The 15,324-nt window shown below is 36.8% G+C and overlaps 1 protein-coding gene across 2 annotated transcripts in view; it reads right to left on the reverse strand.

The window, feature by feature from the left end:
- Positions 1-15,324, reverse strand: part of ANK3 (ankyrin 3) — a 382,561-nt gene that overhangs the window by 238,539 nt on the left and 128,698 nt on the right. For both annotated transcript variants that reach the window (XM_070781829.1, XM_070781830.1), the window contains exons 2-5: positions 12,570-12,671; positions 12,060-12,158; positions 11,756-11,854; positions 1,587-1,685 (exon numbers count right to left, since the gene is read on the reverse strand). In XM_070781829.1, coding sequence (XP_070637930.1) covers positions 1,587-1,685; positions 11,756-11,854; positions 12,060-12,158; positions 12,570-12,671 — 399 coding nt within the window. The remainder of the gene's footprint in view (positions 1-1,586; positions 1,686-11,755; positions 11,855-12,059; positions 12,159-12,569; positions 12,672-15,324) is intronic.

Consider the following 15,324-nt stretch of genomic DNA (forward strand, 5'->3'; position numbering starts at 1 on the left):
TCTCCCCAGTGTGAGGAGAGGCACTGCTCTATGCAGACAAACGCCAGTTACTCTGCCATCAGCCATTCACTATTTATTACCAAGCTCTAATGATATTATTATTATTTTTTTTAATCCATTCTCAAGATAAAAATCCCCAAGAGAACTGAAGGCTAGGAAGTGAAAAGTAAGGCTCTCTCTGAATTCTCAGAATAAACCATTGGAAACTGTACACTATGGACATTTTCCTATATTAGTACATACAGTCTTGTCTCATTGTTAATAGTGTAGAGTACCATTTTACTGTCTAAGTAAAGCAATATTTATCCAATAGCTTCCCCTTTGGTTCTTCCTGGTTTTTAAAAAATTGTTACTACTAATTATGTTGCTGTTTCTTAAATAATAACTATTTTTTGCATTATCTTCTAATATATAATGTCATATAAACTATTTGAAGTAGAACTGCTAAGCAAAAAGGTGTATAAATACTAATTTGGATAGTTAACGCTAAGTGTTCTACAAAAGTGTTGCAACTGGTTGTCAATGTCACCAATATAATAGTTAAGTTGCAATTTTTCCTACCCCTTGAATTTCTTCTTCATCTCATGTGCTGAAGACTGGATCTCATTCTCTATCTGATCAATAAATTAAAATTTATTTGATTACAAGGGAGGATGAGGTATTTTCATACATTTGTGGTCAATTGTATATTTTTGTGTGTGAACTGTCTCTTCATTTATCTCCTGGTTTTCCTGGAAGGCATGATCTCAAAAGCTGGCCAAGGTTACAGGCAACCCTGTGCATATAATCCCGATGATATACATCTTTCTTGTGCCATTCAGGAAACACTTCAGGATGAAAGTCAGAGAATTTGGCTTTATGACAGGGATAACCCTACACCTGTTCTAACTCTTTCTTTTGTTAAAAATAAAGAGTACACAAGCAGTAGTCCTTTATTATTAGCAATAGATTTCTAGTGATACACTTCAAGGGATCATAATCTTCCATCCAGATTAGTTTCAAAAATAAACTACATTACCTAAAATAGTATCAGTGACTTAAATAACTTTATTTTTAATAACTCCCCTATTCATGATTGCAAATGTTTTTTTAAAGGCTGTTTTTATCTACTCTTCAAAAATGTATACTAGTTTTGTTTAGAAGTTAAGTTTAGAGTTAAATCTAATTAGTTAACTTTAGAAATGCATAAATCCAATCATTATAATTATGCTAACTTAAATTTGGAAAAAAAAACAGATTTAAAACTTATGTTCTATCACAAAAAATATTTCAAAACAGTGGCTGTCTTTGACGCAAAATTGTAAGGAGAAGAGTACTCTCAAGCAATTATGTAAATAGTAAACAAATAGCTCAATTATAGGGTAAGCCAGGCATTTAAGAGCAGAAAGGGTAACTAGGCATGGAAGATTCTTGAAAGACTAAAAATAGACTTTTCTAATGTATTTCATAAAAACTTATGAGCCCACACATTAATATACAACTGTAATGAAATACCAGTGGGACAGATTCTCAGTGATACAACTTCAGGTTTCTAAAATCCCTATAAACATGTGAATTCACTCACAAAAAGAACCAAAGTGTCTTACCTCTGTGGCCAGGCTCTGGCTTGCACCATTGTCGAGGAGAAACTTGACAACTTCCAGGTGGTTCTCCTGGGCTGCCATATACAATGGTGTGAAACCATTCTGCAAAACACCAATTTAAATGTTTGTAGCTTTTTAAAGCTAATTGATCTTTCTACTGTACTGATGATATTATATGTTTCAGATCTTTCTACTGTACTGATGATACTATATGTTTCAGGAAATGCTCACACATAATAATTTTTATAATACTTTAATGTATATATTTATATATATTACAAAACCTGAGCATGATAGTTTAAGCAGAATTATGAAGCATAATTGTTAATTATGCTTCATAATTCTAGTTTGAGTGTGGTTCATAGCTAATAGTCTAATTCATATCAATACATCCAGTTTAGTTAAACATGTGTATCCATTTAACTAACCACTTACTGAGTGTCTACCATGAGCAAAGAGTTTTACTAGATACCATGAAGATATGAAGAAAAATACATTTGGTCATTGTCCCAATGAGTTTTTTATCCCAAGCAATAATTATTTCTCCTAAACAAAATATGTAATACTTTTACATAAAATTAAGCACCTGAAATAGTTCTGACTTTGGAAGAAATTTATATTAATTTCATACAGCTTCAAACTTACCACAGATGAGGTGACTTGGAGCAAAGGAAAGAACACCAATTTGAAAAGGGTATACTTCAGTTTTAAAGTAGAATTCAATTAGGTGGTCTACTTTTTGTAAGTTTCCTTCCTTGTATTTTTTGCAAAGACATATTGTGCATCATTGTCTGAAATGTGCCCAGCTCCCAAGGAACTTGGAAATAAATGCATGTATATATCTTAAACTTCTTAGTAAAAATGTCCTCTGAAACAATGTATTTCACATATGTAAAACACTGTAATCAGATCAGATCAGTCGCTCAGTCGTGTCCGACTCTTTGGGACCCCATGAATCGCAGCATGCCAGGCCTCCCTGTCCATCACCAACTCCCGGAGTTCACTCAGACTCACGTCCATCGAGTCAGTGATGCCATCCAGCCATCTCATCCTCTGTTGTCCCCTTCCCCTCTTGCCCCCAATCCTTCCCAGCATCAGTCTTTTCCAATGAGTCAACTCTTCGCATGAGGTGGCCAAAGTACTGGAGTTTCAGCTTTAGCATCATTCCTTCCAAAGAAATCCCAGGACTGATCTCCTTTAGGATGGACTGGTTGGATCTCCTTGCAGTCCGAGGGACTAAAAAACTTATTGCAAGATATATATACCAAAACAGATATTTTTCAAACTATAATAAATTCTCTTTGAATAAATTTTTCAGAATTTAGTTCTATTTAACTAACTGGTCTGGAAATTTTGTTGTATATATTATGCAATCTCAAAGAATAAATGGAAATTCATTCTAAATTAAATGTTACAAAGTAATACTCAAAATTTTGTGATTCCAAAGGTTTAAGTTCATTATTATAAATACCAATTATTATATGATGACCTTACTTATCAAATCTCTGGATGAGTAATATGAATAACATAAAATTCAACCTCTACTAACGTCAATTTTTTGGTTTCTACCTCAGAATTAGGAAGTGTAAAAGATTCGTAAGCAGATAAAAGTGGTACCACGTAACAAATCTACCATGGTGAATATACTTTATTCATCAGAGAGTTCCTCTATTCTACTTATTTTGCACATAATTGTAATTAGGTAGGTTATTAGCTTGCCAAGCTCAAGATTAGAGACACAAAATTAGAGGCAGTAGAGTATGACACAAGATTCAAGCTTCTTCACCGTATATTATTTACCTAGTAAAATCATTAATTTCACTGTTACTTTGTTCTATCATGAAAGGTTTTTATCAATATTAAATATGAAACATGCATAACTGCAATCTAGTGTGTGTGTGTGTGTGTGTGTGTGTGTGCGTGTCGGGGGGTGGGGTGGCGGGATAGGTGGGCTTCATCTTTGTCACTCTTTCCAGACCTATGGGGCACACTGAAAGCTAGTTTAGACCTTTTATGATATTACTTTTTTCTCCTTTTCTTATCTGACCAAAATCAAAAATTAACTCTTGGTTGATTTAAATATCTCTTAACCAAAAAAGAGAAAAAAATTTAAAATATTAAAAAGAAAAGGTGGATTTTCCCTATCACTCTATGAGTATCTATCTTTACAAATCACCCAAAATTTCCAGACCAAATATTCAGATTTTAGGAGTAAAGTTTTTAAGAAAAACTTCCAAAATGGATATTATTTTCTGAGACATAAATATCAAGTAGATAATATATGTCAGTGGCGTCTCAACTCCAGGGCAGAGATCTGTTGTACTTCAAGATTACCTAGGAAACACTGGACCTGCGGCACGTCTGGTTTCTAGCCCAGGGTACTTGCACTCTTCTTGAGGAAACCTGCCAGAACCAAACATTTCCTGACCCGTGAAGGGAATCCAAAACCAGACACTGAGCTTTAGGAGATGCTGCTCTTGCAGACCTGGAGTTTCTACAGAGTAACTCGTAAAAAGTACAACTTTTACATCATCCGGTTGCCTTCTTCATCGTGGCAGAGGGTAAAATGCTGGAATTTCAGAAATAATCTGCAGACATGAGTCACAGTGAGATGGGGCTCTGTTTCCACAGTAGCTTTTCCTTTTCTTTTTCGAATGCTTGACACTGTATAGCTATTGATTGAAAGCTGGTCATTTTCTGAATGGTCACATGCTTTCATACTTTTTTCACTTTATAGATTTTTATGGATATATAATTCACATATGAATAAACTCACTTTCTCAAAGTGTAAAATTTAGTGTTGTTTCATCTGTTCACAAATTTGGGAAAATATCCTCACCATCTAATTCCAGAACGTTTGATCACCTCAGAAAGGGACCATTAGTAATCATACCTCATTTGCCCCTCCTCATGGTCTCTGGCAACCACTCATCCGCTTTCCATCTTCACAGATTTGTCTGTTGTAAACATTTCATGTAAGTGGAATTATGCAATATATGGCATTGAATGGTCTCATTTTACTTCTGCTGACCATACTGATAAAATGATTTTTGATGGGGCCTCCATCAAGGAAGTCTCCATTTTATAGTGGGCATTTGAGTGTGCGTGTGTGTGTTTATTTTGGTATCTTCATTTGGCAGTACTGCTTTTTCTTTAGAGGAACTATGTTTTCACCGATGTTTAGGTAGGACTGGTCTTGGTTGGACTTTGATGCAAATTGGCCAGCCCTTCTTCAACCACAAGGTCAGCGCATGTAAAGGATGGCTCTGCATGCTGTTTCATGACTACTCTCCAATCCTCTCAGGCTTGTCTTCTACCAAACCTCCCCTCCCCACCCTCGGATGACCTGTAGGGAACATATCAAAGGACAATCTTACCCTTTAGCTTCTGACTAGGTTCTCTCACTCCAACTACCTAGTTTCCAAAGCTTTCTGAAAGCTTCTTTAGCCTCCTGTTCTATGGGTTCCTCAGGGAATTCCAAATTGCTGAAGTTATTTGGATTAAAGTGATAGAAATTAACACTAATTAATAAAAAATCACCTTTCAGGAAAGGATTAAGAAGCGGTGAGAACACATACACACCATTTAGTTATGTTATAGGGAGATAATTATAAGCATCCTTTGGAAAGAGTGAAAAAAGGTATTACCATTACTGTCTAGTGCAAAGAGGCTTAAGGTACGAGCAAATTCAGTGTGGACGCCCTAGAGCTGTAATGCTTTTCCGTGAAATGGTACTTGGATTAGGAAAATGGTCAGATTTCAGGAAAGATGTTCTTTTTCTCTTAAGAGAAAAAAGTACATCACTGGTTTTATATTAATTTCCTAACTTAGGAAATTTCCAAAACAAAGAGCTGACCAAAAAGGAACATATGCGTGGCCCAATTTACATTTTCTTTTCTGTAGCAACAATAGACTGAATTCTCAAAAAGCAGAACAGCTCAAGACTGAATATGCTTCTTGATATCTGACTTTATCCAATATCTTCAATTCCCTCTGCTCTGAAGGCATTTCAGTGTTATTATAAGTGTTGTGGTATTATCATAAGTATGCAAAGTTGCAGACTTATAGTTTTATAGATAGTACTGAGGCACGCTGCCTAGATCCACTAAAATAAAATAAAAATGAAATAAAATGAACTAAAATAAAGGCTTAAATTTCATCCTTGAAATTTTCTTATCTATGCTAATTTCCTCTAACTAAGGTTTGTATATCAAAAAGTCCTGTTTTTAATTAAAATATTAAGGGCTTGGTAATAAATTTGTACTGATTTGTATATGATACTAATTTTTCTGAAGGCTGTTTACATCAGAGATATGCTATGAGTTTTAAGGTCAGAAAGGCTCTATTTGGACCAGATCCATTGTCTAGCTTCATTGGGATCTGACCTCCTCAATAGGAAACATTAAAAACACAGAAAGACCAAGGAAACATTGATTTAATTAAAGGGCTTTGTCTTTGTTAAAACCACTGTGAAAACCTGTCCATTTAGGATACTTTGATAGCTAAAATACTATTTGAAATAGAATCCCAGGGATGGGGGAGCCTGGGAGGCTGCGGTCTATGGGGTCACACAGAGTCGGACACGACTGAAGCGATTTAGCAGCAGCAGCAGCTTTTTTATAAATATGGTTGGTGTCTTATGGAATGAAGACAGAGAAAGAGAAAAGCATGAGTCAGGATGTCATTTGACATGACGGTTTAGGATTTTTCAAGTGCAAACACTGTTAATCATTGTTGTATTGTATATAAAGTACTAAGGACTTAAATTAGAGTTCTTTAAAATCACAATTTAGTTATCTAACCCCATTTCTTTCTTAGGGTAGGCCTAAATGATTTCCTGGAACGTTAAGTAATATAAGAAAGAGTTAACTACTTATTAAGACCTAAGATCAAGGCAATGACAAGAATTATTACAAGAATATCTATAAACTCCTAGTTTATAGAGTCTCAGTTCATCAGAACTTGATATTGTCCAGTGCTATTTTTATTTTCCAGGAGAATTTTTATATTTAAGGAAGGAGAGGGGCTCTTTTGATACTGTTCCTCATTGGCAATTAATTATTGTCTATAGGATAAAATTTCACGTGGACAGTAATATTGTTATTCTTGAATATTAATATTCCTGTGGTGTTCTGCCATCTAAATGGAATTTCATTGCACTTCATGGTGTTACTGCTTGTTGTGCTTTATGAAAGTTCCTTTTGAAAAGCTGCTGCCAGGAATTATCTTTGAAACTCCATTCAGCTGTGTGGTGATCTCATTACTCACTCCATCCATAGAATGATGCAGTTCAAAAGGTTTCTGAGGGCAGGTGTCTAGAGGAAGGGGGGCAGGTTTTACTGTCAAGTGTGTGGCTGGGTATTCCAAGCACAGCTGCAAGGAACAGCACATTTCACAGCCCATGTTCTTCTTCCGCACTTCATCATCAGAAGAGAATGTGTACAAATTGAAATCAAATCTGGTTAGGATTTTATTTCGACTACAGATTCTCCCAGACATTGGAGAGAAGGTTTAAAACTATGCCTCCTCTGATCATTTGTCAGGAATGTGTACATTGTTTACAAGATGGGGAGGCTAACTGTCTCTCCCTTGGAGGAAAAAAGAAGAAAATGAAAATGGACTAAAGCATTCCCCATTACCTCAGAGCTTAACACTAGCTGTTTCCTGAGTAAAAAAAATCATAGAGGCATTTAAAAATAACTGGTTGAAAAGCATAATGCTTCTCTTGTGGTCATCTGGTCTGTATTTCTCTCATATTTGTCAATATTCAAGTTTATATCACTCCTTTCTGGAAAAACATTCTTACATTATTACTCTAAGTGAGCTCTGGATGGGAATCAGAACAGGTGGCATAAACCATGTAACAAAAGCCCAACCACAGGGAACTAAAGATTAGACCAATTACACAAGAAACCATGTGGCTGGAAGAACAGTTTTGAGAGGGTCACAGGCAGGAAGGCCAGGCCGTCTCCAATGGAGGAAACAGGCTGCAAGCGTCAGGCATTTTTTCTCTCTTAAGCGGCAGGAGGAAACAAACTCCAAGTGTCAGACTATTTTCCCTTCTCTATACAAAATTAAAAGGACGTTTCTCTTAAAATTCTGTGTTGCCATGAGGACACCTTGTTCCACCTGAACTTAACTTTTCTCAAACCTTGGGCTAACCAAGGTGTTTTTCTTATGGAAATGTTTTTCTTAAGCTATGTTAATGAACTATGTATTTAGCCTGCTGCTGCTGCTAAGTCGCTTCAGTCCTGTCCGACTCTGTGTGACCCCATAGACGGCAGGCCACCAGGCTCCCCCGTCCCTGGGATTCTCCAGGCAAGAACACTGGAGTATTTAGCCTAGACTCTGTCTTTCTTTCTTCAAGTCAGTTCCACTTAAGACTCAGAACCCATAAGGGCTCAACAAACCAGTATGTTTTACTCAAACATTGTTCTCCTAATCTATGTTAATGAAACTATATATTTACTTGGAAACCTGCCTTTTTTCAAGATTCACGTCATTTCGTTTTACGGCCTGAGATGACTCACTTTGTGTCAATGTTATCTCAAAATGCGTGTTGTGGGTGAGGGGCCTGGTGCCACTCTGCGGTTTGAGACATTTCCTTTCTCTAATTAACAGTTTGCTTATAGTTATATAACATACTGCTAAAGGCTAGCACAGGGGGGCTCTTTCTGCACCCTTCTGATGTCTATGTCAGAAGCTTTCTCTATCTCTTTTATACTTCAGTAAAACTTTATTACACAAAAGCTCTAAGCAATCAAGCCTCGTCACTGGCCCTGGACTGAATTCCTCTCCTCTGGAGCCAAGAATCCTGGCTTCTTTCATGGCTCAGCAGCAACCTTTCAGTTTCTTTTCTGCAACACTGACATTTAATGGCATCAGAGCTCTCATCAATATGGCTGAAGTAACAAGGTGGAAAGTCATTGCAATTTCGTGGACCCATAAAGTACAAGAGGCTCCTGTTATTCAAAGATAATCACTACTGGAAAAAGCTGAGGAAATCAAGCGCACTTAAGGTGGAGATCAAAAGGCCACAGTAAATAATGAAAAAAGTTAGACTGAGACTTCATCTTGAAAGAGAAAACCAGAAATTGTAAAAGTGAATTTATATGATTTAACAAAACGTAGGTTACAACTGGATCATGTACAAGTTCACAGAATGCATGAAGACTAAACCAACTCTGATTCTGGGGGAGAAAGTATGATTTTCATTTCCAACAAAACCATATGATGGGTCAACAGCCTTCACTTTTTATTTTCAGACTAATTTTTTCCTTCATTTAACATTTTGATTCTCAAATCATTCAAGTTGGAAACATGTGTCAGGAAATCATCCTGATTCTTTATACATTCTGGCCTACTCCTGCCAGAAAGCCACAACCTCACAACTTGGCGGTGGGTCCAGCAGTCCTCTAGCATCATTTTTCCTGACTTCATGATATCCTACATCTTTTGGAAAACTTGCAGCTTTGTTCTATAGTCAATTTGTTCAACCTAACACCCTGGCGTAGATATTGATGAACCAGGATAGATGTCAGCCTTCAGCTGGAAGGAACGTTTGAGTAGAGGTCAGTTCTTAAAATGGTCAGGTCCTTAGAGAATATCATACTAAATGAAGTTAAGTCAGAAAGAGAAAGACAAATGCCATATGATATCATTTATATGTGGAATCTAAAATATGATACAAATGAACCTATTTATGAAACAGAAACAGACACAGAGAACAGACTTGTGGTTGCCAAGTGAGGGGGAAGGATTGGGAGTTTGGGATTAGCAGAGAATTATTATACAGAGAATGGATAAATAAGATACTACTGTATAACACAGGGAACTATATTCAATATCCTGTGATAAACCATAATAGAAAAGAATATGAAAAATAATATATATATATAAATGTATAACTGAGTCACGTTGTTGTATGGTAGAAATGAACACAACATGGCAAATCAACTATCCTTCAATAAAATTAAAAAAAAAAACAATCAGGTCCTTAGTGGATATTTATCTGTTATGATGATGTATGCTCTCCTACACAAGCTCACGCCTCTGGGGGACTCACGTAATGAATAATTTGGATAATGAAGACCTGTATTTTTAGACCAATAAAGTGAGCTTAATTTTTTTGGACTCAAAGTCCACCAAATGATAATCTATTAGTATTTTTGTTAGAGCTTCATGCAGGACTCTGAGAGCTTGTCGGAGAATCTTCTGAATGAATGATGGGTGCATATCCATTACAAACAATCCGGAAATTTTAACGTGTGGTGATTTTAAAGTTTCTTCTGCTTTTTTTGTCCCCCCTAATCTGTTTCAGGGAGCAACAACGATGCCTGGGTTAGTAAACAGGAATTGACCATACTGGACTTTCGCTAACATCATAAATTAGAATAAGTCTCTACATTACAGAGATTCTCCAATCATGTGTGTTTATGACCACCAGCCATACATATCAGTCTACAGATGGCTGACTTTGAAAAACCTCTGCCTTTCACATGCAGAGGATTGCAAATGAGGATATAAATGAAACTAAATAATCTGGAATAATATACCTATTCAATGAATATTTATAAGTATGTGCTAAGTTGGTTCAGTCATGTCTGACTCTCTGTAATCCTATGGACTATAACCTGCCAGTCTCCTCTATCCATGAGTTTCTCCAGGCAAGAATACTGGAGTGGGTTGTCATGCCCTTTTTCAGGAGATTTTCCTGACCGAGGAATAGAACCTGACTGAGTCTCTTAAGTCTCATGCATTGGCGAGCAGTTTCTTTACCACTAGTGCCCCTTGGGAAGCCCATTCAATGAATATAACTCTTTTAAATTTATATTTTACATGGAAGCATAGTTAATTTACAATGTCATGTTAGTTTCAGGTGTATAGCAAAATGATTCGGCTATGCATATACATATGGTCATATTTTTTCAGATTTTTTTGCTATATAGATTATTATACAATATTGACTAGAGTTCCCTGTGCTATAAAGTAGGTCCTTGTTTATCTATTTTATATATAGTAGTGCTTTCTCCTGCATGCTCAGTTGCTCAGTTATGTCCAACTTTTTGCAACCCCATTGATGGCAGCCCGCCGGCTCCTCTGTCTATGAAATTCTCTAGGCAAGAATACTGGAATGGATTGCCATTTCCTACTCCAGGGGATCTTTCCAACCCAGGGATAGAACCCGAGTCTTCTGCATTGGCAGGCGGATTCTTTACCAACTGAGCCACCTGGGAACTCCTAATTTATCCCCCAACTCCCCACCTTTTTCTGTTGGTTTTCATAAGTTTGTTTTAAAGTCTGAGTCTGTTTCTGTTTTGTAAGTAAGTCCATTTGTATCATTTTTTTTTTAAGATTTCACATATAAGTGATATATAGTATTTGTCTTTCTCTATCTGACTTACCTCACTTAGTATGATAATCTCTAGTTCTGTCCACGTTGCTGCATATGGCATTATTTCATTATTTTTGACTGAGTGGTATTCCATTGTATGTATATATGTGTGGATACCACATCTTATTTATCCCTTCCTCTATGGATGGACATTTAGGTTACTTTCATGTCTTGGCAGTGCTGGAATGAACACTAGGGTACATGTGTCTTTTTGAATGAATTAGGGTACATGTGTCTCTGGGTATATACTCAGGAGTGGGCTTGACGGATCATATATATGGTCATTCTACTTCTAGTTTTTTAAGGAACCTCCATACTGTTCTCTGTAGTGGTGCACAAATTTACATTCCCATCAACAACGTGTGAGTGTTCCCTTTTCTATACATGCTCTCCAACATTTACTATTTGCAGACTTTTTTTTTTTTTATTGCAACAATGCTTTATTAGGGTGGTCAGAAATTGAACCCATATCTCCAAGGTCTGCCTGTGCATTCATTTCAAAAAAAAGTTACTGGAAAATACAAATAAAAGGACAAGACCTAAGTGGCCACCTAAGTGGCTTGGTGAATGAATTTTTGCTGCTTTTAAGGGCAAAGGGTCCTTCTTCACAGCCCTTGCTGCACTGGCCCTGCCCATTGTCCTGGGTTTTTCCTTGATGATGATATAGCTCTTAAATATTGTTTTCTTAGAAGACACAAGAACAAACAAGCACCTGACCCAGAACATTATTTGCGAATCATGATCACAGCATTTCTTGGCATCTGAGATATAGGTTTACCTGGGACTGGGCGTTGACATTGGCTCCATTTGTAACCAAGACTTTTACCACCTCTGCTTGCCCTGCCAAAGATGCTATATGCAACGCTGTGTTTCCTTTCTGTGAAATGAGAAACAAGATCCATCAGTTCACCCATCTTTCTCTCTGCTTTCAACATTTTACAAAATATTAATTCCCTCTGTAAGTTCCCCAGGAGAACAATGCTGATGAGTATTTCATGAGAAGCATGCCCAGATTTTTAGAGGGCTGAATTCTCATTGAACTGGGCAACTGATACAAAAAGCATGAAACGTGTGACACTGACCTTTGTAGCCGCATCCACATTGGCTTCTCTCTGTAGCAGTTCAGAGACAACTTCTACGTGGCCCTCTTTGGAAGCAAGATGGAGAGCGTTCAACCCATTCTGATTAAGTGAAGGGAAAGCTTTATCAGCATGTTGAACATAGAGCGGTAAACAGTCTACTAAGAATTCTGAAGAGAGCACCCTACCAACAACCATTTGCATGTGTGCAATGCAGGAGCCTGAATTCGGAATAAAAGTACTTGTGGCAATTAGGCTGGTTGCTCTGATGTCATTATGTACTGTATTTTAGGAATTAATTGTTAAAGGACACATATCTACATTTCTGAATGCTCCTCTAACAAAGCGAAGAATAAATTGATCATTCAAGTTGGTGACATTTAATAGAAAACACTGGCAAAAAGAGAAAGTCTTGGTAATAACTTGGTAATAGAGGATTTAAAGACTTTAAAGTCTGGATTTTAAAAATTTTAACTGAAAACTTAAATAACAACAACAATCACCACAACTAACCTGATTGCAAATGTTGATGTCAACTCCATTTTTTATGTAGTCAAGGGCCTTTTCCAAGTGTCCAGCTCGAGCTGCTCTTAAGTAACTTGCGTTAGCATCAGACTGAATAAAAAAGAAAAAAAACATTTGGTTAAAAAAAGGAAACGAATATGCCTGTTTCTAACTACCAGATGATTGTTCAAACTATTTAAAAAGAAAGTAAAACCGAGATTTTTTTCAACTGAACTATTTTATTTCTAACATGAAAACACTAATATAAGGTCTTCATGAAGTCACCAGGAAAAGAACGAATTCTTCAAAAGTTAGTTTCAAGTGTATAAAATTACCCCTTCTGTGATGCCATAAGTGATTCCAAACTGAAAGAGAACATTTCCCAGGATGTGTAGGTACATACAATTTCATGAGAGTTAAGAAAAATCCTGAAACTTTCTGGTAGTTACATTACATTAAACCTCACTGCTCTCTTTAATCATACATTTAATTATACAGATGTTGAACTACAATACTATATCTGAAACTCATATAATTTTTTAAAAAGAGATTTAACATTACCCCATTCTTTTGTATATAACTATGGCCAATTTTTCAATTAATAGCTTCATAAGTACATTTAATGCTGTTATACTAGTTTAACAGGAATTTGTGTTTAATGATGTCCTCTGCAATTTTCCTGCAGGTCATAGCCATGTGTTGGAATGTTGACTGTATTTGAAAAGCATTCATTTATAAATGTCTACAGTTTGTGAAGCATACTTTCCATATATTTTAAAGCTAAGTCCACAACCTATGGACAACTTTATTAGAAGCATTAGCCTGTACAAATAAAGAAATATGTCCACCTTTTTTGAACATCAAAAGCCAAGTCTATAATTCATTCATTGGAAGCTTCCAACTCTAAACTATTGCTAAACTCTAATACCTACAATTACACAGCTGAAATCATCTGCTACTGAAATTTTTTAATAGAAAAAAAGGTGATAAGAAAGACTGCCAAGTTGAGTCTGCACAATTTGTAAAGGAATCTTGTTTCATGTAAAATAATACAGAAGGAGATCTTGAAAGGGCTGCCGAAAACATCACTGGTTATAAATGCAATCATGCAGAACACGGCTTAAAAGAACCAAGTGTCTTCCTTCAGGCATTTGGCCACTACCTCCTTCAAACTCCCATTCGCTTGCCACCTCTTCTGTAAAGGCTTCCCAGACCTCCAGGCAGAGCTTAATTGCTCAGTGCTCCCAAGGCACTCATTTCATTGAGCCTTCTTGGTATTTATCACCCAGCACCATAGTTTTTGGTGTACCTGTCCTTTGTCTTCCCTAAATTATAAGCTCTTTAATAATAGGCAGAGCTGTATTAAGGGGTAGACAAATGAAAAGTCACTAACATGCCAATCCTGAAGGAACACTAATTTGACCCTGGAAACGTACTTGAGATGAAGACAATTCTGTTACTCAGAGGAATCTCCGATTTTGGTGTGGGTCAGTTAAGAGTTGACTTGCTCAAGACCTAAATGAAACAGCAGTGCCTCTAGGGTCTCCCCCATTTCCATGCACATTAGTATGCCTCTCTCTGAAAGAGTCCTGCTTCTTCTAAATTAGGGTTTCTTAATCTCAGCAGTACTGGCATTCTGATCCAGATAATTTTTTGATGTAAGGAACAATCCTGTCCAGTGTGCATGTTCACCAGCATTCCCAGCATCTACCAATCAGGCACCAGGGGAATCTCCTATTTGAGACAACCAAAACTGTCTTCATGAAGCCAAGTTTCCTAGGGTGAAGGCTAAAACCTCTACAGTTGAGAACCACTGCTCTAAAAAAATAGTAAATCGATTTGCTTAAAGATTGCGAGTTTCAAAAGGCTTTCATATTTTGCATTGCCATATGCAAAATATGGCATTGCCATATGCCTTGACCTAGCACAAGGCACTGACTATAAGTGTAACATTCATCCTTCTGTTTCCTGGCACATAGCAAGTGCCTAGAAATGATTTGTGAATGGATGAATCAACAAATAAGTAAACTGTGTGGAAATAACTGATTAATTGAGGAGGGCATGGAAACCCACTCCATTATTCTTGCCTGGAGAATCCCCATGGTCAAAGGAGCCTGGAGGGCTGCAGTCCACGGGGTTGCAAAGAGACGGACATGACTGAGCAACTAAGCACAAACTGTTTAATTAAAATATTTCCTGGAATAATACAGGAGGCTTTATTAACAACAACAAAAACAACACAAGAGCTATTTATGTTGAGAATTTGCTATGATACAAAGCTGAACAGCAGAGAGCATAAGCTAAGCCATAAGTTTGGTGTCTGGGAACACATGTAGGTATTGCTATAGTAAAATTGGGATTTGAGTCAAGCATGCAGATAATTTAATCAGGGCAGAGAGTTAAGTAAGAGTAAAACAACAGATTTGGTTCAAATCAGACAAAGGACAAACTGAAGTTTCCAGGAATGTAATGAAACATAAAGTTCAGTCTTTAAAGCAATTTGGTACTTGGAGAAGGTTAGTTTTGTTTGGTTTGTAAGTTCAGTTAGAAACAAATTAGCTATGCAAGGATGGGTCACTGTACCATAAAACATCATCTTCTTTGTGCCTGCTCAGTGACTTATTAGTGAATTTGCCCAGAAGGGCTCTGATGCTGTCCTGGGAACAAATGACATCAGCTTGCCTGGATTATTTCAGTGGCCGGAGATAACAACAGTGAATTAAGTAGGCACCCCAAACCCTGACTTTGAATACACAAAAACAGT

This window comes from Bos indicus, chromosome 28, assembly GCF_029378745.1.
Source record: "Bos indicus isolate NIAB-ARS_2022 breed Sahiwal x Tharparkar chromosome 28, NIAB-ARS_B.indTharparkar_mat_pri_1.0, whole genome shotgun sequence".
NCBI classification, from domain to species: Eukaryota; Metazoa; Chordata; class Mammalia; order Artiodactyla; family Bovidae; genus Bos; species Bos indicus.